The sequence below is a fragment of the Bolinopsis microptera genome, chromosome 3, assembly GCF_026151205.1.
Source record: "Bolinopsis microptera isolate Bmic1 chromosome 3, MBARI_Bmic_1.0, whole genome shotgun sequence".
In the NCBI taxonomy this organism is placed as follows: domain Eukaryota; kingdom Metazoa; phylum Ctenophora; class Tentaculata; order Lobata; family Bolinopsidae; genus Bolinopsis; species Bolinopsis microptera.
The window spans coordinates 2,377,083-2,402,160 of NC_087074.1; the positions used below are offsets into that span (position 1 = coordinate 2,377,083).

Genomic DNA, 25,078 nt, shown 5'->3' on the forward strand with positions numbered 1-25,078 from the left:
TGATCCACAAGACTATCCTGTCTAAATCTAGGGACGTACATGAATGATCCACAAGACTATCCTGTCTAAATCTAGGGACGTACATGAATGATCCACAAGACTATCCTGTCTAAATCTAGGGACGTACATGAATGATCCACAAGACTATCCTGTCTAAATCTAGGGACGTACATGAATGATCCACAAGACTATCCTGTCTAAATCTAGGGACGTACATGAATGATCCACAAGTCTATCCTGTCTAAATCTAGGGACGTACATGAATGATCCACAAGACTATCCTGTCTAAATCTAGGGACGTACATGAATGATCCACAAGTCTATCCTATCTAAATCTAGGGACGTACATGAATGATCCACAAGACTATCCTGTCTAAATCTAGGGACGTACATGAATGATCCACAAGACTATCCTGTCTAAATCTAGGGACGTACATGAATGATCCACAAGACTATCCTGTCTAAATCTAGGGACGTACATGAATGATCCACAAGACTATCCTGTCTAAATCTAGGGACGTACATGAATGATCCACAAGTCTATCCTATCTAAATCTAGGGACGTACATGAATGATCCACAAGACTATCCTGTCTAAATCTAGGGACGTACATGAATGATCCACAAGTCTATCCTGTCTAAATCTAGGGACGTACATGAATGATCCACAAGACTATCCTGTCTAAATCTAGGGGACGTACATGAATGATCCACAAGTCTATCCTGTCTAAATCTAGGGACGTACATGAATGATCCACAAGACTATCCTGTCTAAATCTAGGGACGTACATGAATGATCCACAAGACTATCCTGTCTAAATCTAGGGACGTACATGAATGATCCACAAGACTATCCTGTCTAAATCTAGGGACGTACATGAATGATCCACAAGTCTATCCTGTCTAAATCTAGGGACGTACATGAATGATCCACAAGACACGCTTCACACCCTGAGAAGTGAAATCAGGACTCTCAGACTATCAGACGGAAATACTACAGCGATGGAAAGAGGAGTGGATCAGGAGACTCCCCCTAACACTGCGCTACTGGACAGAGTGGGCCAGGAAACTTCCTCTATTGCTACTGCTGTACCTTCTGTCCTCATCATACCAGACACACCAGGTGATTAAACGATGGAAATGGCAATGAGACAAAGACACTTAGTGATAAGTAATGACGATGATATCAAAATCAAATCACTGACCTGACAAAGAGACGACCTCCACTGACCTGACAAAGAGACGACCTCCACTGACCTGACAAAGAGCCGACCTCCACTGACCTGGCAAAGAAACGACCTCCACTGACCTGACAAAGAGACGACCTCCACTGACCTGACAAAGAGACGACCTCCACTGACCTGACAAAGAGACGACCTCCACTGATCTGACAAAGAGACAACCTCCACTGACCTGGCAAAGAGACGACCTCCTCTGACCTGACAAAGAGACAACCTCCACTGACCTGACAAAGAGACGACCTCCACTGACCTGACAAAGAGACGACCTCCACTGACCTGACAAAGAGACAACCTCCACTGACCTGACAAAGAGATGACCTCCACTGACCTTGCAAAGAGACGACCTCCACTGACCTGGCAAAGAGACGACATCCACTGACCTGGCAAAATAGTCATATTTAACCGACCCTCTCTCACAGATGGAACATTCAAAGCAGAGTACATTGCACCCCTTAGTATACCTTCACAGTACAGTGAATCACCTGCCAACCCTTCTTTGTACTGTGAGAAACCTGAGTATCGTAACGATAGTAACCAAGGTAACCAAAATGACGATAGTTACCTTGGTAACGACACCAGTCAAGATGGTGGAGGATTTGATTGCTACTCATCTCCAGCAGTTACTAGACGTTCTATCAAATCTAAAAGTAATGTAATTTATATAACTATTCTCAGTAATTATATAAATAACAAATTATAATAATTAGATAATATGGATACAAATATTATTATATAGATGATATATATATATTATATGTATATATATTATATAATATGTAAATAACAATTAATGATGTTAGAAATTTAGATAGCGCTGAATACCAGTTGTTTTTAGTGAGCCCAGCCCCTAATTGACCACGTGTTTCAGATGTGACTGGCAATGTGAACTACTGTGTTACCGTTCCTACACCTGACTCAGAAGATGATTCAGAAGACAATCTTCCTAACCTTCACATCAAATCCACAGCTCCTGGTAAGATAAAGCAGTAAGTTGCCACATTATCAAGTTACCAGGTTACCAGCTAGTAACCTAGCTGTGAATTTGATATTGAGGTTAAGTAACCTGAGGTTACTTAACCTCAACAGCTCCTGGTAAGATATCGCAGACCGTTTGTCCTTGCAGTTTTGTATATCTGACTGAAGGTTCAATGTATACCTCCGTATCTAGTGTATAGTATATAAAGTATCTAGTGTATAGTACACTCTTCATTCTGGTACACTGTTCACTTGTCTCACCTCATCAATAATTGTAAACAGTATGTGTATGTGTTTGTGATGAACCAGCAGACCCATTTTCGCCGCCCTAAATACCATTATCTCATCTCACCTCATCAACAATTGTAAACAGTATGTGTATGTGTAGTACTATACTCTGAACAAAGTGTATTTCCCAATAAGCGGTTACCATAGTGATAACTACATTTATCTGATCATTTCACGTGCTATTGTAAACACTGTAAGAATCACAGACTTACTAAGTCATATTATGTAACCTTACAAGTACTACACATATTTTTCAACGTTATCAGTTTTTATATTCGATCTTTAAAAAAACGTACATTTTGTATGTCATTACACATCCAGGGTTGTTGTGAATTAATCTGTCATGTTCAATGTTCATTTCAGACATACTTCACTGATAGAATATTGTTACCGATTAATTTTAGTTTTATATTAGAATTTCTGTATTCCATTAATGTTTTGTAATATGATAACAGATCGAATTGTATAATCTATTTAACTGCGTGATTAAGTTATGGGACTGTTTGTGTGTACCATGTAGTGATTGTAACGCATACCTTATTATTGTTTTCAATGATAACGTCGCAATTTACATTTTAAATTCGATTACTAACAAAGCCTTAAAAACAGTGTGCCCGCTGTGCAGCCTAAACAGTGTGTGCCTTAAAAACAGTGTGCCCGCTGTGCAGCCTAAACAGTGTGTGCATTATAAACAGTGTGCCCGCTGTGCAGCCTAAACAGTGTGTGCATTATAAACAGTGTGCGCGCTGTGCAGCCTAAACAGTGTGTGCATTATAAACAGTGTGCCCGCTGTGCAGCCTAAACAGTGTGTGCCTTATAAACAGTGTGCCCGCTGTACAGCCTAAACAGTGTGTGCATTATAAACAGTGTGCCCGCTGTGCAGCCTAAACAGTGTGTGCCTTATAAACAGTGTGCCCGCTGTGCAGCCTAAACAGTGTGTGCATTATAAACAGTGTGCCCGCTGTGCAGCCTAAACAGTGTGTGCCTTATAAACAGTGTGCCCGCTGTGCAGCCTAAACAGTGTGTGCCTTATAAACAGTGTGCCCGCTGTGCAGCCTAAACAGTGTGTGCCTTATAAACAGTGTGCCCGCTGTGCTGCCTAAACTTGAGTTGTGATGAAAATGAACACCATCGTGTCCTCTAATTAACAAGTACTTAGTACAGCTATATTTCAACTCAATAGAGGTATCAGAAATATAAAAACTTAATTTGGACTTGTAACCTGTCTTCTTTTCAGCCACCACTGATCACACGCTACACAGAGATAACAGCAATTCCTTTCTCTCTACCGAGTCATCTCCAGCCAATCCTATAACTACACTTAGAATCCGAGAGTGGGTCAGAAAAATCACGATCGGTTAGTTACTTTTTAGTTAGTTAGATTAGTTAGTTAGATTAGTTAGTTAGATTAGTTAGGTTGATTACTAGTTAGTTAATAGTTAGTTTAGTTAGTTAGTTAGTTACTAGTCAGTTAGTTACTAGTCAGTTAGTTACTAGTCAGTTAGTTACTAGTTACTAGTTAGTTAGTTAGTTAGTTAGTTAGTTAGTTAGTTAGTTAGTTAGTTAGTTAGTTAGTTAGTTACTTGTTTGTTTGTTTGTTTGTTTGTTTGTTTGTTTGTTTGTTTGTTTGTTTGTTTGTTTGTTTGTTTGTTTGTTTGTTTGTTTGTTTGTTTGTTTGTTTGTTTGTTTGTTTGTTTGTTTGTTTGTTTGTTTGTTTGTTTGTTTGTTTGTTTGTTTGTTTGTTTGTTTGTTTGTTTGTTTGTTTGTTTGTTTGTTTGTTTGTTTGTTTGTTTGTTTGTTAGGTATTACGCAAACCAGATCAGCTACTGTGCAGAAATTAAACTAGCAAGCTTTTCAAAATTATGTGTGAACGACTACTAAGTAAGTTATCATAGCGATTACTATTAAGTTATAATCAATCATAACCTTATTAGCAATAAATAAAGTTCATTTAATATTATAGTTACAATATGTACAGTATAACTAATAACTATAAGAGTCGGATCCCGAACTAAAACCGTCTCCTTTAGTTCAATATGATCGAAGGGCTGCCGTCTTTTCATTTGTTCATTTTTACACATCTTCTTTGTGATGTATACATTAGTGTCGTTTATCAGGGACATGTTTGTTTTGTGTACACACAGCCTACAGCGTGTCTACACACAGTTTTTTTATAATGTATTTAATGTATACAATATACGATGTATACAATGTATACCATATACATCTTACATCCTTGTTATCAAGTTATCTAGAGACTTTTCTAGTGACATGGTATGATAACTGTAACAAGCGCTAGATAACCAAATATGTACATATATATTTATATGTCGCGGTATAACCGCAACAAAATCCTTGTTAAAGATTAAAACTTCTTTTTTTCAGTAAAGAAAGCGTTTGTGGATCCGGAAGATCAAGAAGTGGGTGCTCTTGACAAGTTTCTGATAGAGCACGCCACCTGTCTTCCCAAAGATAACTTTACTCTACTTCAGAAAATTGGAAATGGTATTTGAGTTTTGTTCATATTAGACGTGTGATACAGTGATAATGTCAGCCTTGTTTTTGTTGGTATTCAACAACTGTTGTTGTAGTGAACGTTCCAATAAGAGAATAAGGGGGCCACAAGTTAATACACATAAGCTGAGGGTTATAGCTCAACTACTTAGTGCCCACTAACTTATTCAGATAAGTATTTTGTTACACTGTTACACTGTAACACTGTAACACTGTTACACTGTTACACTGTTACACTGTTACACTGTTACACTGTTACACTGTTACACTGTTACACTGTAACACTGTTACACTGTTACACTGTTACACTGTTACACTGTTACACTGTTACACTGTTACACTGTTACATTGTTACACTGTTACACTGTTACACTGTTACACTGTTACACTGTTACACTGTTACACTGTTACATTGTTACACTTTTACACTGTTACACTGTTACACTGTTACACTGTTACAGGTGCCTTTGGTGAGGTCTGGAAAGCCCGGTGTGAAACTGCTGTTAACGGAGATGATGTAGTCGCAGTTAAGTGTCTGAAAGTAAGTTTACTTAATTAGTCACTAGTTAGTTACTAGTTTAGTAACTAGTATAGTTACTAGTTAGTTACTAGTTTAGTTACTAGTTAGTAACTAGTTTAGTAACTAGTTTAGTTACTAGTTTAGTTACTAGTTTAGTTACTAGTTTAGTTACTAGTTTAGTTACTAGTTAGTTACTAGTTAGTCACTAGTTAGTTACTAGTTTAGTTACTAGTTAGTCACTAGTTAGTTACTAGTTTAGTCACTAGTTAGTTACTAGTTTAGTTACTAGTTTAGTTACTAGTTTAGTTACTAGTTTAGTTACTAGTTTAGTTACTAGTTTAGTTACTAGTTAGTTACTAGTTAGTCACTAGTTAGTTACTAGTTTAGTTACTAGTTAGTCACTAGTTAGTTACTAGTTTAGTCACTAGTTAGTTACTAGTTTAGTTACTAGTTTAGTTACTAGTTTAGTTACTAGTTTAGTTACTAGTTTAGTTGCTAGTTTAGTTACTAGTTTAGTTACTAGTATAGTTACTAGTTAGTCACTAGTTAGTCACTAGTTAGTAACTAGTTTAGTTACTAGTTAGTTACTAGTTTAGTTACTAGTTTAGTTACTAGTTAGTTACTAGTTAGTCACTAGTTAGTTACTAGTTTAGTTACTAGTTTAGTCACTAGTTAGTTACTAGTTAGTCACTAGTTAGTTACTAGTTTAGTAACTAGTTAGTTACTAGTTAGTTACTAGTTTAGTCACTAGTTAGTTACTAGTTTAGTTACTAGTTTAGTTACTAGTTTAGTTACTAGTTTAGTTACTAGTTTAGTTACTAGTTAGTCACTAGTTAGTTACTAGTTTAGTCACTAGTTAGTTACTAGTTTAGTAACTAGTATAGTTACTAGTTAGTTACTAGTTTAGTTACTAGTTAGTAACTAGTTTAGTTACTAGTTTAGTTACTAGTTTAGTTACTAGTTTAGTTACTAGTTTAGTTGCTAGTTTAGTTACTAGTTTAGTTACTAGTATAGTTACTAGTTAGTCACTAGTTAGTCACTAGTTAGTAACTAGTTTAGTTACTAGTTAGTTACTAGTTTAGTTACTAGTTTAGTTACTAGTTAGTTACTAGTCTAGTTAGTCACTAGTTAGTTACTAGTTTAGTTACTAGTTAGTCACTAGTTAGTTACTAGTTTAGTCACTAGTTAGTTACTAGTTTAGTTACTAGTTTAGTTACTAGTTTAGTTACTAGTTTAGTTGCTAGTTTAGTTACTAGTTTAGTTACTAGTTAGTCACTAGTTAGTCACTAGTTAGTAACTAGTTTAGTTACTAGTTAGTTACTAGTTAGTCACTAGTTAGTTACTAGTTTAGTAACTAGTTAGTTACTAGTTAGTTACTAGTTTAGTCACTAGTTAGTTACTAGTTTAGTTACTAGTTTAGTTACTAGTTTAGTTACTAGTTTAGTTACTAGTTTAGTTACTAGTTAGTCACTAGTTAGTTACTAGTTTAGTCACTAGTTAGTTACTAGTTTAGTTACTAGTTAGTAACTAGTTTAGTTACTAGTTTAGTTACTAGTTTAGTTACTAGTTTAGTTACTAGTTTAGTTGCTAGTTTAGTTACTAGTTTAGTTACTAGTATAGTTACTAGTTAGTCACTAGTTAGTCACTAGTTAGTAACTAGTTTAGTTACTAGTTAGTTACTAGTTTAGTTACTAGTTTAGTTACTAGTTAGTTACTAGTCTAGTTAGTCACTAGTTAGTTACTAGTTTAGTTACTAGTTAGTCACTAGTTAGTTACTAGTTTAGTCACTAGTTAGTTACTAGTTTAGTTACTAGTTTAGTTACTAGTTTAGTTACTAGTTTAGTTACTAGTTTAGTTGCTAGTTTAGTTACTAGTTTAGTTACTAGTATAGTTACTAGTTAGTCACTAGTTAGTCACTAGTTAGTAACTAGTTTAGTTACTAGTTAGTTACTAGTTAGTCACTAGTTAGTAACTAGTTTAGTAACTAGTTAGTTACTAGTTAGTTACTAGTTTAGTCACTAGTTAGTTACTAGTTTAGTAACTAGTATAGTTACTAGTTTAGTTACTAGTTTAGTTACTAGTTTAGTTACTAGTTTAGTTACTAGTTAGTTACTAGTTAGTCACTAGTTAGTTACTAGTTTAGTTACTAGTTAGTCACTAGTTAGTTACTAGTTTAGTTACTAGTAAGTCACTAGTTAGTTACTAGTTTAGTCACTAGTTAGTTACTAGTTTAGTTACTAGTTTAGTTACTAGTTTAGTTACTAGTTTAGTTACTAGTTTAGTTACTAGTTTAGTTACTAGTTAGTTACTAGTTAGTCACTAGTTAGTTACTAGTTTAGTTACTAGTTAGTCACTAGTTAGTTACTAGTTTAGTCACTAGTTAGTTACTAGTTTAGTTACTAGTTTAGTTACTAGTTTAGTTGCTAGTTTAGTTACTAGTTTAGTTACTAGTATAGTTACTAGTTAGTCACTAGTTAGTCACTAGTTAGTCACTAGTTAGTTACTAGTTTAGTAACTAGTTAGTTACTAGTTAGTTACTAGTTTAGTCACTAGTTAGTTACTAGTTTAGTAACTAGTATAGTTACTAGTTAGTTACTAGTTTAGTTACTAGTTAGTAACTAGTTTAGTAACTAGTTTAGTTACTAGTTTAGTTACTAGTTTAGTTACTAGTTTAGTTACTAGTTTAGTTACTAGTTTAGTTACTAGTTAGTCACTAGTTAGTTACTAGTTTAGTTACTAGTTAGTCACTAGTTAGTTACTAGTTTAGTCACTAGTTAGTTACTAGTTTAGTTACTAGTTTAGTTACTAGTTTAGTTACTAATTTAGTTACTAGTTTAGTTGCTAGTTTAGTTACTAGTTTAGTTACTAGTTTAGTTACTAGTATAGTTACTAGTTAGTCACTAGTTAGTCACTAGTTAGTTACTAGTTAGTCACTAGTTAGTTACTAGTTTAGTAACTAGTATAGTTACTAGTTAGTTACTAGTTTAGTTACTAGTTAGTAACTAGTTTAGTTACTAGTTTAATTACTAGTTTAGTTACTAGTTTAGTTACTAGTTTAGTTGCTAGTTTAGTTACTAGTTTAGTTACTAGTATAGGTACTAGTTAGTCACTAGTTAGTAACTAGTTTAGTTACTAGTTAGTTACTAGTATATTTACTAGTTTAGTTACTAGTTAGTTACTAGTTAGTCACTAGTTAGTTACTAGTTAGTCACTAGTTAGTTACTAGTTTAGTTACTAGTTAGTCACTAGTTAGTTACTAGTTTAGTCACTAGTTAGTTACTATTTTAGTTACTAGTTTAGTTACTAGTTTAGTTACTAGTTTAGTTACTAGTTTAGTTGCTAGTTTAGTTACTAGTTTAGTTACTAGTATAGTTACTAGTTAGTCACTAGTTAGTCACTAGTTAGTTACTAGTTAGTCACTAGTTAGTTACTAGTTTAGTAACTAGTTAGTTACTAGTTAGTTACTAGTTTAGTCACTAGTTAGTTACTAGTCTAGTAACTAGTATAGTTACTAGTTAGTTACTAATTTAGTTACTAGTTAGTAACTAGTTTAGTAACTAGTTTAGTTACTAGTTTAGTTACTAGTTTAGTTACTAGTTTAGTTACTAGTTTAGTTACTAGTTTAGTTACTAGTTAGTTACTAGTTAGTCACTAATTAGTTACTAGTTTAGTTACTAGTTAGTCACTAGTTAGTTACTAGTTTAGTCACTAGTTAGTTACTAGTTTAGTTACTAGTTTAGTTACTAGTTTAGTTACTAGTTTAGTTACTAGTTTAGTTACTAGTTTAGTTACTAGTTAGTCACTAGTTTAGTTACTAGTTAGTTACTAGTTAGTCACTAGTTAATTACTAGTTTAGTAACTAGTTAGTTACTAGTTAGTTACTAGTTTAGTCACTAGTTAGTTACTAGTTTAGTTACTAGTTTAGTTACTAGTTTAGTTACTAGTTTAGTTACTAGTTTAGTTACTAGTTTAGTTACTAGTTAGTCACTAGTTAGTTACTAGTTTAGTCACTAGTTAGTTACTAGTTTAGTAACTAGTATAGTTACTAGTTAGTTACTAGTTTAGTTACTAGTTAGTAACTAGTTTAGTAACTAGTTTAGTTACTAGTTTAGTTACTAGTTTAGTTACTAGTTTAGTTACTAGTTTAGTTACTAGTTAGTTACTAGTTAGTCACTAGTTAGTTACTAGTTTAGTTACTAGTTAGTCACTAGTTAGTTACTAGTTTAGTCACTAGTTAGTTACTAGTTTAGTTACTAGTTTAGTTACTAGTTTAGTTACTAGTTTAGTTACTAGTTTAGTTACTAGTCTAGTTACTAGTTAGTTACTAGTTAGTCACTAGTTAGTTACTAGTTAGTTACTAGTTAGTCACTAGTTAGTCACTAGTTAGTTACTAGTTAGTTACTAGTTAGTCACTAGTTAGTTACTAGTTAATCACTAGTTAGTTACTAGTTTAGTTACTAGTTTAGTTACTAGTTTAGTTACTAGTTTAGTTACTAGTTTAGTTACTAGTTTAGTTACTAGTTTAGTTTCTAGTTTAGTTACTAGTTTAGTTGCTAGTTTAGTTACTAGTTTAGTTACTAGTATAGTTACTAGTTAGTCACTAGTTAGTCACTAGTTAGTTACTAGTTTAGTAACTAGTATAGTTACTAGTTAGTCACTAGTTAGTTACTAGTTAGTCACTAGTTAGTTACTAGTTTAGTTACTAGTTAGTCACTAGTTAGTTACTAGTTAGTTACTAGTTAGTCACTAGTTAGTTACTAGTTAGTCACTAGTTACTAGTTTAGTTACTAGTTAGTCACTAGTTAGTTACTAGTTTAGTCACTAGTTAGTTACTAGTTTAGTTACTAGTTTAGTTACTAGTTTAGTTACTAGTTTAGTTACTAGTTTAGTTACTAGTTAGTCACTAGTTAGTTACTAGTATAGTTACTAGTTAGTTACTAGTTTAGTCACTAGTTAGTTACTAGTTTAGTTACTAGTTTAGTTACTAGTTTAGTTACTAGTTTAGTTACTAGTTTAGTTGCTAGTTTAGTTACTAGTTAAGTTACTTTTATAGTTACTAGTTAGTCACTAGTTAGTCACTAGTAAGTAACTAGTTTAGTTACTAGTTAGTTACTTGTTTAGTTACTAGTTTAGTTACTAGTTAGTTACTAGTTAGTCATTTGTTAGTTACTAGTTTAGTTACTAGTTAGTCACTAGTTAGTTACTAGTTTAGTCACTAGTTAGTTACTAGTTTAGTTACTAGTTTAGTTACTAGTTTAGTTACTAGTTTAGTTACTAGTTTAGTTGCTAGTTTAGTTACTAGTTTAGTTGCTAGTATAGTTACTAGTTAGTCACTAGTTAGTCACTAGTTAATAACTAGTTTAGTTACTAGTTAGTTACTAGTAGTCACTAGTTAGTTACTAGTTTAGTAACTAGTTAGTTACTAGTTAGTTACTAGTTTAGTCACTAGTTAGTTACTAGTTTAGTTACTAGTTTAGTTACTAGTTTAGTTACTAGTTTAGTTACTAGTTTAGTTACTAGTTTAGTTACTAGTTAGTCACTTGTTAGTTACTAGTTTAGTCACTAGTTAGTTACTAGTTTAGTTACTAGTTTAGTTACTAGTTTAGTTACTAGTTTAGTTACTAGTTAGTTACTAGTTAGTCACTAGTTAGTTACTAGTTTAGTTACTAGTTAGTCACTAGTTAGTTACTAGTTTAGTCACTAGTTAGTTACTAGTTTAGTTACTAGTTTAGTTACTAGTTTAGTTACTAGTTTAGTTACTAGTTTAGTTGCTAGTTTAGTTACTAGTTTAGTTACTAGTATAGTTACTAGTTAGTCACTAGTTAGTCACTAGTTAGTAACTAGTTTAGTTACTAGTTAGTTACTAGTTAGTCACTAGTTAGTTACTAGTTTAGTAACTAGTTAATTACTAGTTTAGTTATTAGTTAGTCACTAGTTAGTTACTAGTTTAGTAACTAGTATAGTTACTAGTTTAGTTACTAGTTTAGTTACTAGTTTAGTTACTAGTTTAGTTACTAGTTAGTTACTAGTTAGTCACTAGTTAGTTACTAGTTTAGTTACTAGTTAGTCACTAGTTAGTTACTAGTTTAGTTACTAGTAAGTCACTAGTTAGTTACTAGTTTAGTCACTAGTTAGTTACTAGTTTAGTTACTAGTTTAGTTACTAGTTTAGTTACTAGTTTAGTTACTAGTTTAGTTACTAGTTTAGTTACTAGTTAGTTACTAGTTAGTCACTAGTTAGTTACTAGTTTAGTTACTAGTTAGTCACTAGTTAGTTACTAGTTTAGTCACTAGTTAGTTACTAGTTTAGTTACTAGTTTAGTTACTAGTTTAGTTGCTAGTTTAGTTACTAGTTTAGTTACTAGTATAGTTACTAGTTAGTCACTAGTTAGTCACTAGTTAGTTACTAGTTTAGTAACTAGTTAGTTACTAGTTAGTTACTAGTTTAGTCACTAGTTAGTTACTAGTTTAGTAACTAGTATAGTTACTAGTTAGTTACTAGTTTAGTTACTAGTTAGTAACTAGTTTAGTAACTAGTTTAGTTACTAGTTTAGTTACTAGTTTAGTTACTAGTTTAGTTACTAGTTTAGTTACTAGTTAGTCACTAGTTAGTTACTAGTTTAGTTACTAGTTAGTCACTAGTTAGTTACTAGTTAGTCACTAGTTAGTTACTAGTTTAGTTACTAGTTTAGTTACTAGTTTAGTTACTAGTTTAGTTACTAGTTTAGTTGCTAGTTTAGTTACTAGTTTAGTTACTAGTTTAGTTACTAGTATAGTTACTAGTTAGTCACTAGTTAGTCACTAGTTAGTTACTAGTTAGTCACTAGTTAGTTACTAGTTTAGTAACTTGTATAGTTACTAGTTAGTTACTAGTTTAGTTACTAGTTAGTAACTAGTTTAGTTACTAGTTTAGTTACTAGTTTAGTTACTAGTTTAGTTACTAGTTTAGTTGCTAGTTTAGTTACTAGTTTAGTTACTAGTATAGTTACTAGTTAGTCACTAGTTAGTAACTAGTTTAGTTACTAGTTAGTTACTAGTTTAGTTACTAGTTTAGTTACTAGTTAGTTACTAGTTAGTCACTAGTTAGTTACTAGTTAGTCACTAGTTAGTTACTAGTTTAATTACTAGTTAGTCACTAGTTAGTTACTAGTTTAGTCACTAGTTAGTTACTAGTTTAGTTACTAGTTTAGTTACTAGTTTAGTTACTAGTTTAGTTACTAGTTTAGTTGCTAGTTTAGTTACTAGTTTAGTTACTAGTTAGTTACTAGTTAGTCACTAGTTAGTCACTAGTTAGTTACTAGTTAGTCACTAGTTAGTTACTAGTTTAGTAACTAGTTAGTTACTAGTTAGTTACTAGTTTAGTCACTAGTTAGTTACTAGTTTAGTAACTAGTATAGTTACTAGTTAGTTACTAGTTTAGTTACTAGTTAGTAACTAGTTTAGTAACTAGTTTAGTTACTAGTTTAGTTACTAGTTTAGTTACTAGTTTAGTTACTAGTTTAGTTACTAGTTAGTTACTAGTTAGTCACTAGTTAGTTACTAGTTTAGTTACTAGTTAGTCACTAGTTAGTTACTAGTTTAGTCACTAGTTAGTTACTAGTTTAGTTACTAGTTTAGTTACTAGTTTAGTTACTAGTTTAGTTACTAGTTTAGTTACTAGTTTAGTTACTAGTTAGTCACTAGTTTAGTTACTAGTTAGTTACTAGTTAGTCACTAGTTAGTTACTAGTTTAGTAACTAGTTAGTTACTAGTTAGTTACTAGTTTAGTCACTAGTTAGTTACTAGTTTAGTTACTAGTTTAGTTACTAGTTTAGTTACTAGTTTAGTTACTAGTTTAGTTACTAGTTTAGTTACTAGTTAGTCACTAGTTAGTTACTAGTTTAGTCACTAGTTAGTTACTAGTTTAGTAACTAGTATAGTTACTAGTTAGTTACTAGTTTAGTTACTAGTTAGTAACTAGTTTAGTAACTAGTTTAGTTACTAGTTTAGTTACTAGTTTAGTTACTAGTTTAGTTACTAGTTTAGTTACTAGTTAGTTACTAGGTTAGTCACTAGTTAGTTACTAGTTTAGTCACTAGTTAGTTACTAGTTTAGTCACTAGTTAGTTACTAGTTTAGTTACTAGTTTAGTTACTAGTTTAGTTACTAGTTTAGTTATTAGTTTAGTTACTAGTTTAGTTACTAGTTGGTTACTAGTTAGTCACTAGTTAGTTACTAGTTTAGTTACTAGTTAGTCACTAGTTAGTTACTAGTTTAGTCACTAGTTAGTTACTAGTTTAGTTACTAGTTTAGTTACTAGTTAGTTACTAGTTTAGTCACTAGTTAGTTACTAGTTTAGTTACTAGTTTAGTTACTAGTTTAGTTACTAGTTTAGTTACTAGTTTAGTTACTAGTTTAGTTACTAGTTGGTTACTAGTTAGTCACTAGTTAGTTACTAGTTTAGTTACTAGTTAGTCACTAGTTAGTTACTAGTTTAGTCACTAGTTAGTTACTAGTTTAGTTACTAGTTTAGTTACTAGTTTAGTTACTAGTTTAGTTACTAGTTAGTTGCTAGTTTAGTTACTAGTTTAGTTCCTAGTATAGTTACTAGTTAGTCACTAGTTAGTCACTAGTTAGTAACTAGTTTAGTTACTAGTTAGTTACTAGTTTAGTTACTAGTTAGTTACTAGTTTAGTTACTAGTTAGTTACTAGTTTAGTTACTAGTTTAGTTACTAGTTAGTTACTAGTTAGTCACTTGTTAGTTACTAGTTAGTCACTAGTTAGTTACTAGTTTAGTTACTAGTTAGTCACTAGTTAGTTACTAGTTTAGTCACTAGTTAGTTACTAGTTTAGTTACTAGTTTAGTTACTAGTTTAGTTACTAGTTTAGTTACTAGTTTAGTTGCTAGTTTAGTTACTAGTTTAGTTGCTAGTATAGTTACTAGTTAGTCACTAGTTAGTCACTAGTTAGTTACTAGTTAGTCACTAGTTAGTTACTAGTTTAGTAACTAGTTAGTTACTAGTTAGTTACTAGTTTAGTCACTAGTTAGTTACTAGTTTAGTAACTAGTATAGTTACTAGTTAGTTACTAGTTTAGTTACTAGTTAGTAACTAGTTTAGTAACTAGTTTAGTTACTAGTTTAGTTACTAGTTTAGTTACTAGTTTAGTTACTAGTTTAGTTACTAGTTAGTTACTAGTTAGTCACTAGTTAGTTACTAGTTTAGTTACTAGTTAGTCACTAGTTAGTTACTAGTTTAGTTACTAGTTTAGTTACTAGTTTAGTTACTAGTTTAGTTACTAGTTTAGTTGCTAGTTTAGTTACTAGTTTAGTTACTAGTTTAGTTACTAGTATAGTTACTAGTTAGTCACTAGTTAGTCACTAGTTAGTTACTATTTAGTCACTAGTTAGTTACTAGTTTAGTAACTAGTATAGTTACTAGTTAGTTACTAGTTTAGTTACTAGTTAGTAACTAGTTTAGTTACTAGTTTAGTTACTAGTTTAGTTACTAGTTTAGTTACTAGTTTAGTTGCTAGTTTAGTTACTAGTTTAGTTACTAGTATAGTTACTAGTTAGTCACTAGTTAGTCACTAGTTAGTAACTAGTTTAGTTACTAGTTAGTTACTAGTTTAGTTACTAGTTTAGTTACTAGTTAGTTACTAGTTAGTCACTAGTTAGTTACTAGTTAGTCACTAGTTAGTTACTAGTTTAATTACTAGTTAGTCACTAGTTAGTTACTAGTTTAGTCACTAGTTAGTTACTAGTTTAGTTACTAGTTTAGTTACTAGTTTAGTTACTAGTTTAGTTACTAGTTTAGTTGCTAGTTTAGTTACTAGTTTAGTTACTAGTTAGTTACTAGTTAGTCACTAGTTAGTCACTAGTTAGTTACTAGTTAGTCACTAGTTAGTTACTAGTTTAGTAACTAGTTAGTTACTAGTTAGTTACTAGTTTAGTCACTAGTTAGTTACTAGTTTAGTAACTAGTATAGTTACTAGTTAGTTACTAGTTTAGTTACTAGTTAGTAACTAGTTTAGTAACTAGTTTAGTTACTAGTTTAGTTACTAGTTTAGTTACTAGTTTAGTTACTAGTTTAGTTACTAGTTAGTTACTAGTTAGTCACTAGTTAGTTACTAGTTTAGTTACTAGTTAGTCACTAGTTAGTTACTAGTTTAGTCACTAGTTAGTTACTAGTTTAGTTACTAGTTTAGTTACTAGTTTAGTTACTAGTTTAGTTACTAGTTTAGTTGCTAGTTTAGTTATTAGTTTAGTTACTAGTATAGTTACTAGTTAGTCACTAGTTTAGTTACTAGTTAGTTACTAGTTAGTCACTAGTTAGTTACTAGTTTAGTAACTAGTTAGTTACTAGTTAGTTACTAGTTTAGTCACTAGTTAGTTACTAGTTTAGTTACTAGTTTAGTTACTAGTTTAGTTACTAGTTTAGTTACTAGTTTAGTTACTAGTTTAGTTACTAGTTAGTCACTAGTTAGTTACTAGTTTAGTCACTAGTTAGTTACTAGTTTAGTAACTAGTATAGTTACTAGTTAGTTACTAGTTTAGTTACTAGTTAGTAACTAGTTTAGTAACTAGTTTAGTTACTAGTTTAGTTACTAGTTTAGTTACTAGTTTGGTTACTAGTTTAGTTACTAGTTTAGTTACTAGTTAGTTACTAGTTAGTCACTAGTTAGTTACTAGTTTAGTTACTAGTTAGTCACTAGTTAGTTACTAGTTTAGTCACTAGTTAGTTACTAGTTTAGTTACTAGTTTAGTTACTAGTTTAGTTACTAGTTTAGTTACTAGTTTAGTTACTAGTTTAGTTACTAGTTGGTTACTAGTTAGTCACTAGTTAGTTACTAGTTTAGTTACTAGTTAGTCACTAGTTAGTTACTAGTTTAGTCACTAGTTAGTTACTAGTTTAGTTACTAGTTTAGTTACTAGTTTAGTTACTAGTTTAGTTACTAATTTAGTTGCTAGTTTAGTTACTAGTTTAGTTCCTAGTATAGTTACTAGTTAGTCACTAGTTAGTCACTAGTTAGTAACTAGTTTAGTTACTAGTTAGTTACTAGTTTAGTTACTAGTTAGTTACTAGTTTAGTTACTAGTTTAGTTACTAGTTAGTCACTAGTTAGTTACTAGTTTAGTCACTAGTTAGTTACTAGTTTAGTTACTAGTTTAGTTACTAGTTTAGTTACTAGTTTAGTTACTAGTTTAGTTACTAGTTTAGTTACTAGTTTAGTTGCTAGTTTAGTTACTAGTTTAGTTACTAGTATAGTTACTAGTTAGTCACTAGTTAGTCACTAGTTAGTAACTAGTTTAGTTACTAGTTAGTTACTAGTTAGTCACTAGTTTAGTAACTAGTTAGTTACTAGTTAGTTACTAGTTTAGTCACTAGTTAGTTACTAGTTTAGTTACTAGTTTAGTTACTAGTTTAGTTACTAGTTTAGTTACTAGTTTAGTTACTAATTTAGTTACTAGTTTAGTAACTAGTATAGTTACTAGTTAGTTACTAGTTTAGTTACTAGTTAGTAACTAGTTTAGTAACTAGTTTAGTTACTAGTTTAGTTACTAGTTTAGTTACTAGTTTAGTTACTAGTTAGTTACTAGTTAGTCACTAGTTAGTTACTAGTTTAGTTACTAGTTAGTCACTAGTTAGTTACTAGTTTAGTCACTAGTTAGTTACTAGTTTAGTTACTAGTTTAGTTACTAGTTTAATTACTAGTTTAGTTACTAGTTTAGTTACTAGTTAGTTACTAGTTAGTCACTAGTTAGTTACTAGTTTAGTTACTAGTTAGTCACTAGTTAGTTACTAGTTTAGTCACTAGTTAGTTACTAGTTTAGTTACTAGTTTAGTTACTAGTATAGTTACTAGTTAGTCACTAGTTAGTCACTAGTTAGTAACTAGTTTAGTTACTAGTTAGTTACTAGTTTAGTTACTAGTTTAGTTACTAGTTAGTTACTAGTTAGTCACTAGTTAGTTACTAGTTTAGTTACTAGTTAGTCACTAGTTAGTTACTAGTTTAGTCACTAGTAAGTTACTAGTTTAGTCACTAGTTAGTTACTAGTTTAGTTACTAGTTTAGTTACTAGTTTAGTTACTAGTTAGTTACTAGTTAATCACTAGTTAGTTACTAGTTTAGTTACTAGTTTAGTTACTAGTTTAGTTACTAGTTTAGTTGCTAGTTTAGTTACTAGTTTAGTTGCTAGTATAGTTACTAGTTAGTCACTAGTTAGTCACTAGTTAGTAACTAGTTTAGTTACTAGTTAGTTACTAGTTAGTCACTAGTTAGTTACTAGTTTAGTAACTAGTTAGTTACTAGTTAGTTACTAGTTTAGTCACTAGTTAGTTACTAGTTTAGTTACTAGTTTAGTTACTAGTTTAGTTACTAGTTTAGTTACTAGTTTAGTTACTAGTTAGTCACTTGTTAGTTACTAGTTTAGTCACTAGTTAGTTACTAGTTTAGTTACTAGTTTAGTTACTAGTTTAGTTACTAGTTTAGTTACTAGTTAGTTACTAGTTAGTCACTAGTTAGTTACTAGTTTAGTTACTAGTTAATCACTAGTTAGTCACTAGTTAGTAACTAGTTTAGTTACTAGTTAGTTACTAGTTAGTCACTAGTTAGTTACTAGTTTAGTAACTAGTTAGTTACTAGTTAGTTACTAGTAGTTACTAGTTCACTAGTTAGTTACTAGTTTAGTTACTAGTTTAGTTACTAGTTTAGTTACTAGTTTAGTTACTAGTTAGTCACTTGTTAGTTACTAGTTTAGTCACTAGTTAGTTACTAGTTTAGTTACTAGTTTAGTTACTAGTTTAGTTACTAGTTAGTTACTAGTTAGTCACTAGTTAGTTACTAGTTTAGATACTAGTTAGTCACTAGTTAGTTACTAGTTTAGTTACTAGTTTAGTTACTAGTTTAGTTGCTAGTTTAGTTACTAGTTTAGTTGCTAGTATAGTTACTAGTTAGTCACTAGTTAGTCACTAGTTAGTAACTAGTTTAGTTACTAGTTAGTTACTAGTTAGTCACTAGTTAGTTACTAGTTTAGTAACTAGTTAGTTACTAGTTAGTTACTAGTTTAGTCACTAGTTAGTTACTAGTTTAGTTACTAGTTTAGTTACTAGTTTAGTTACTAGTTTAGTTACTAGTTTAGTTACTAGTTAGTCACTAGTTAGTTACTAGTTTAGTCACTAGTTAGTTACTAGTTTAGTTACTAGTTTAGTTACTAGTTTAGTTACTAGTTTAGTTACTAGTTAGTTACTAGTTAGTCACTAGTTAGTTACTAGTTTAGTTACTAGTTAATCTAGTTAGTCACTAGTTAGTAACTAGTTTAGTTACTAGTTAGTTACTAGTTAGTCACTAGTTAGTTACTAGTTTAGTAACTAGTTAGTTACTAGTTAGTTACTAGTTTAGTCACTAGTTAGTTACTAGTTTAGTTACTAGTTTAGTTACTAGTTTAGTTACTAGTTTAGTTACTAGTTAGTCACTTGTTAGTTACTAGTTTAGTCACTAGTTAGTTACTAGTTTAGTTACTAGTTTAGTTACTAGTTTAGTTACTAGTTAGTTACTAGTTAGTCACTAGTTAGTTACTAGTTTAGATACTAGTTAGTCACTAGTTAGTTACTAGTTTAGTCACTAGTTAGTTACTAGTTTAGTTACTAGTTTAGTTACTAGTTTAGTTACTAGTTTAGTTACTAGTTTAGTTGCTAGTTTAGTTACTAGTTTAGTTACTAGTATGATTTTGTTGGGTGGTGTGTATTTGCGAATAGAGCTCAAACTTCGCATCTGAATTAGTGAACAAGCATATCGGAAAAATCAAGGCACTGGGGACTGGACCGGGAATTGAAACCGGGACCTCCAGCTATCCGGACTGGTGTTATGACCGCTAAACTACCCAGGCCCTAGATACCCTGAAATTTCCAACGGCTTTGTTCACGTAATCATAGCTATTATTATCATTACTCTACTCATTGCATTCCACACATCAGGTATAGACTGTTACATGTTATCAATTTTTATACTGGGGGGGGGAGTTGAGTGCAAGTATTATAGAATACTCGTGTATCTGTACACATATGGTACACACTTAAGCACTTCACTCCAAGGGTAGTCTAAATATTTAGACTACCCTTGGAGTGAAGTGCTTAAGTGTGTACCATATGTGTACAGATACACGAGTATTCTATAATACTTGCACTCAACTCCCCCCCCCCAGTATAAAAATTAGTTACTAGTATAGTTACTAGTTAGTCACTAGTTAGTCACTAGTTAGTAACTAGTTTAGTTACTAGTATAGTTACTAGTTAGTCACTAGTTAGTCACTAGTTAGTAACTAGTTTAGTTACTAGTTAGTTACTAGTTAGTCACTAGTTAGTTACTAGTTTAGTAACTAGTTAGTTACTAGTTTAGTTATTAGTTAGTTACTAGTTTAGTAACTAGTTAGTTACTAGTTTAGTTACTAGTATAGTTACTAGTTTAGTTACTAGTATAGTTACTAGTTTAGTTACTAGTTTAGTAACCAGTTTAGTTACTAGTTTAGTTACTAGTTTAGTAACTAGTTAGTTACTAGTTAGTTACTAGTTAGTTACTAGTTAGTTACTAGTTTAGTCACTAGTTAGTTACTAGTTTAGTTACTAGTTTAGTTACTAGTTTAGTTACTAGTTTAGTTGCTAGTTTAGTTACTAGTTTAGTTACTAGTTTAGTTACTAGTTTAGTTACTAGTTTGATTACTAGTTTAGTTACTAGTTTAGTTGCTAGTTTAGTTACTAGTTTAGTTACTAGTTTAGTTACTAGTTTAGTTACTACTTACTAGTTTAGTTACTAGTTTGATTACTAGTTTAGTTACTAGTTTAGTTACTAGTTAGTTACTAGTTTAGTTACTAGTATAGTTACTAGTTAGTTACTAGTTTAGTTACTAGTTTAGTTACTAGTTTAGTAACTAGTTTAGTTACTAGTTAGTTAGTTAGTTTAGTTTAGTTTACAAATAACTTATATTCAGGAGGGGGCGACTGATAAACACAGACATGATTTCTATGGGGAGGCCGCACTCCTCGGACAATTCCGACACGCCAATGTTATAGCTCTTCACGGAGTCATTTTAAGAGGTTTTCTCTTTCACCTTTTGATTTTCAGTTTTGTATTGCAACTAACCAAACATATCAAGTCAAGATTATAATGAAGCTGACAATATTTAAATATCCAGATACCTCACCGTGGATAGTAATAGAGTACGCAGAGAATGGAGCTCTGAAGGGATTTGTGAAGAAACACGGAGAAAACCGCCACAGTAACCAACTCCTCAACTACTGTAGGGATATTGTTAGAGGGATGAAGTACCTATCAGAGAGAGGTTACATCCACCGAGTAAGTTATTTTATATCTATCAGAGAGAGGTTACATCCACCGAGTAAGTTATTTTATATAACTAACTCGATGAACTGTGTAAGATAACCCCGTCATTATTTTATAATATCTCTTATTTTTTACGTCTTGAGTTTCGATATAATGCTGTTTTACCAATCTTTCCTACTCAATCTCAGGATTTGGCTGCCCGCAACGTACTTCTCACTAGAATGGAAGTTTGTAAGATTGCTGACTTCGGTTTATCTAGAAAGTTGGGCGATGACGATGAAATTTATGTTTCAAAGGTAATAATTTGCTTTTTCTTGAACATTTGTTAGATACAGTTTAAGAGGGGAATCAAACTGTATATACTATATACTATACTGTACAGGTTAAGATTCCATCAAAGTAACATGCGTTGAGGCGATGTATTCTCAATATTTGTGGCACGCCCCTGCGTTGAGGCGATGTATTCTCAATACTTGTGGCACGCTCCCATTTCTTGCCCCCATCTATGTATGTGTTTAGTAATTATAACGAGAACAGCAGTTTCTATGAGGGAATATATCGTATTAAGTTATCCATCTTAAGACGGTTTATGGGTTTTACTGTTTTACTAATATTATCGGACAGCTTGCCCCCATTTGTGGCACGGTTGCATACACATCATTAAATGATCACAGTAGCTCCCTAAGCTATGAAGGTAGACCAATAATATTATAACGCAAAGTCAACCATCTTTAAAAATTGGCTAAGGGGGCCGGGGGTCTTCATCCAAACTCCCCTCTATCAGAAACAATTATAAAGTTATTTTCGAGATAATTTTGATGAAGACCCCCGGCCCCCTTAATTGAGTAATTATTAACGCTGCTGATAACTCGATAGTTGATTCCAGTCATAGTTGTTATTATATACAAAGACCGTGCCACAAAAATTGAGAATACAAACTTTGCATGTGTTTGGGTACAAGTATGCTAGGCTGACAGCGGGCGACTAACCTTTCATTTATGGTCACAACGGCGCGATATGTTGCTTCAACCAGCGCGCTACTTTGCGCGCAACAGAAAGCTGTATTATATAACGAACACTACTTCATTGGGACAGCACAACGAACTATAAAAAAAAGACCGTATAGTATATATAGACCGTATAGTATATATAGTAAGTAGGGAGAATGGAGTCGACGGCATTTAATACTGCTACCGTTTTGGCTAAACCATTCTTTCTGCAGTTACATGACATGACCGGATATTATTACAGGGAGGAATGGTGGCGATTAAGTGGACTGCTCCGGAGGGAGTGTTGGGAGCAAGCTACTCGAGCGCCAGTGACGTCTGGAGTTGTGCTATCACCATGTGGGAGGTTTTCTCGGACGGGGCTAATCCGTGGTCCGGGCAATCTAACGAGGACGCCTTTAGGAGAATCCGGAAGGGTGGCAGACTCGCTAAACCGGAGGTACTTTCGCTAACCAAGTATATTATTTCAACATTTAGTTTATAAGTGAGGACCAGTGTAACCCCGGCCCTGTTTCACGGTTATTTATGACTGAAACTGTTTCAGAAATGTCCACTAGACATCTACAAGACCATGCTCAAGTGCTGGGAAGCTAACCCGCTGGAGAGACCGACCTTCGCTGAGTTGGACAGACTACTGTACGACCCTAGCACGGACAATGTCGGACAACCTCTGTATGAGAATACGGAGGGGTTTGTACAGTACGTGAACTTACAGTATGAAAATATGCAGGATGTTCAAGGAACATGAACATTTCGTAAATGTGTAATAATTGTCGTTCCAAGGTTGGTTTTATTAAGGTTTACCCGCCTTGTATTAATGCATGAGCTGAATTAGTTGTTATAAGCACTAGGTGATTTAATATTTTTCGTCAGACAGATGCATTTTAGCTTTTTACGTTAGAAAATTGTTTTGGAGTACATTTCAGCAGTTTTTGTTTGTTTGAGCAGTTTCAGGTGTTGAATGTTTAATATTCATATTTCACAATAAATTTGATTGTTAATAAATAATAGGCGAAACTTTCAATTTGTAAACATAAAAGTGAAAAATGAACATTCAAATAGTAAACTTAGCCAACTGAAAAATTGAAACTTTGGCCCAGAAGATTCCGATTGGATAGTTAAAAGGAGTAATATAGGACAATATCAATATGTCCATATTCAGTGGTCGGAGTTCAACAATCAACAAGGCCCTGTGATAGATAATGAGAGTAGCTTGGTCCGGGGCATCAGGATTTTATCTTACTCTTCAGTTCATGCTTCTGAAATAATATGATGGTTGAATGGTATAGCGGAGTAACAAGTAAGCAACCAGCTGAATTAAGTTGACTTCGTTCAGCTTCAAACTAACTGGCCTATGCGCGCTTATAATGCTGACAATAGCTTGGCGCGTATAACAGCTTACAAATTTGTGAAGACCGTTTGAAGCAATATTCGCTTAATCAAAATTTATACTGTGCATCACTAATTTGACTTCGAACTAATCATTGAAATCGCAGCGATCAGGTCGCATAGAACACTTCACCTTTATAACTAGAAAAGGACTTGAATGTGGTGGAGGTTCACGAAAAATTTGATTCAAATATGAAATAATAGGAGTGAGTTTGTGCAAACTTGAATTATCAAAATGTTGTTATAAGGTGAATAGAAAGTTGGGCCCGTAATGTTAATGAAAACCACCAATACTACATCTTAAGTTGTAGAACCACAAAAACTCACCTCTTTACTGTGTATAATAGTGCTAATTTCACCATGATTATAATAGTGCCGTTGGCAAATTTCTGCAAATGCATCGGAGTGATGCATTTCCTAACCCTGTCAGCGAATAAACTATCCCTCGCGGGACCGTTCAAGTAAGTCAGTTTGATACAGTTTATTCCGTAAAATTTTGGAAATTTACAGTATATTGTAAAACAGAAACTCCATAGAAGAGTTATATTACCTGGATCTAGAACGAGACCTTGAGCGAGATCTGGAGCGAGATTTGGAGCGAGATTTAGAGCGAGATTTAGAGCGAGATTTGAACTTTGATCTGGATCTTTCCTCCATCTTTTCATCTGTCTCCTGGTCCTTAGATGTAGAGGGGCTGCGTTCAGCACTTTTGGGTCTCGACTTAGACCTGGACTTAGATTTTGATCTGGATTTCGACTTGGATTTTGCATCTTGGTGCTCTGCAGACTTGGATCGTCGTTCAGCGGACTTCTTTTCTCGGGACCTCGATCGAGACTTCCTATCACGTGAACGTGAACCAGATTTAGACTTTCTCTCTCTAGACTTTGAACGGGACTTGGACCCTGATCTGCGTCGTTTGCTCTTCCTTTCCTTGGAGCGAGATCTCCGGTCCCTAGACCTCCTCTTCTTGTCCCTAGAACGGGATGTTCTTTTCTTATCCTGGGATTTGGAGCGAGAACGGGACTTGGAGCCCGACTTGGAGCGGGAACGGGAGCGAGATCTTGAGCGGCTGCCTGAGCGCGAGCGACTCGAACTGAAATGTACTTTGTTAGGAGTAATCTTAACACTCCTGACATAAATAACGCTATACTACTACGAGTAAACAATACATGTACCGGTCACAGTTCTAGAAAGCAACGCCTCTTACCTGTACCGGTCACAGTACTAGAAAGCAACACCTCTTACCTGTACCGGTCACAGTACTAGAAAGCAACACCTCTTACCTGTACCGGTCACATAGTACTAGAAAACAACAACTCTTACCTGTACCGGTCACAAAGTACTGGAAAGCAACACCTCTTACCTGTACCGGTCACAGTACTAGAAAGCAACACCTCTTACCTGTACCGGTCACATAGTACTGGAAAGCAACACCTCTTACCTGTACCGGTCACATAGTACTAGAAAACAACACCTCTTACCTGTACCGGTCACATAGTACTAGAAAGCAACACCTCTTACCTGTACCGGTCACATAGTACTAGAAAACAACAACTCTTACCTGTACCGGTCACATAGTACTAGAAAGCAACACCTCTTACCTGTACCGGTCACATAGTACTAGAAAACAACAACTCTTACCTGTACCGGTCACATAGTACTGGAAAGCAACACCTCTTACCTGTACCGGTCACATAGTACTGGAAAGCAACACCTCTTACCTGTACCGGTCACATAGTATTAGAAAGCAACACCTGGTTACTATGGTGGTTACCATGGTAACTCTTACCTGGAACGACGGCGAGACCTGGAGCCTGAGCGGGATCGTGA

The 25,078-nt window shown here is 32.8% G+C and overlaps 2 protein-coding genes across 6 annotated transcripts in view; one reads left to right on the top strand and one right to left on the bottom strand.

Annotated features, from left to right (window-relative positions):
• Positions 1-22,867, top strand: part of LOC134813336 (ephrin type-A receptor 4-like) — a 29,823-nt gene extending 6,956 nt beyond the window's left edge. For 4 of the 5 annotated variants that reach the window (XM_063821031.1, XM_063821032.1, XM_063821034.1 and 1 more), the window contains 11 exons: positions 913-1,122; positions 1,660-1,887; positions 2,109-2,213; positions 3,741-3,860; positions 4,889-5,008; positions 5,479-5,558; positions 20,500-20,605; positions 20,704-20,864; positions 21,041-21,148; positions 22,104-22,298; positions 22,404-22,867. In XM_063821031.1, the coding sequence (XP_063677101.1) occupies positions 913-1,122; positions 1,660-1,887; positions 2,109-2,213; positions 3,741-3,860; positions 4,889-5,008; positions 5,479-5,558; positions 20,500-20,605; positions 20,704-20,864; positions 21,041-21,148; positions 22,104-22,298; positions 22,404-22,607 (1,637 nt within the window). In that variant the 3' untranslated portion in view covers positions 22,608-22,867. Of the gene's footprint in view, positions 1-912; positions 1,123-1,659; positions 1,888-2,108; positions 2,214-3,740; positions 3,861-4,888; positions 5,009-5,478; positions 5,559-20,499; positions 20,606-20,703; positions 20,908-21,040; positions 21,149-22,103; positions 22,299-22,403 lie in introns of those variants that run through there. The other variant, XR_010160001.1, reaches the window with a different exon arrangement.
• The window catches only part of LOC134813337 (glutamine amidotransferase-like class 1 domain-containing protein 3, mitochondrial), a 74,257-nt gene that overhangs the window by 43,335 nt on the left and 5,844 nt on the right, over positions 1-25,078 (bottom strand). The gene's annotated exons all lie outside the window — the stretch shown is intronic.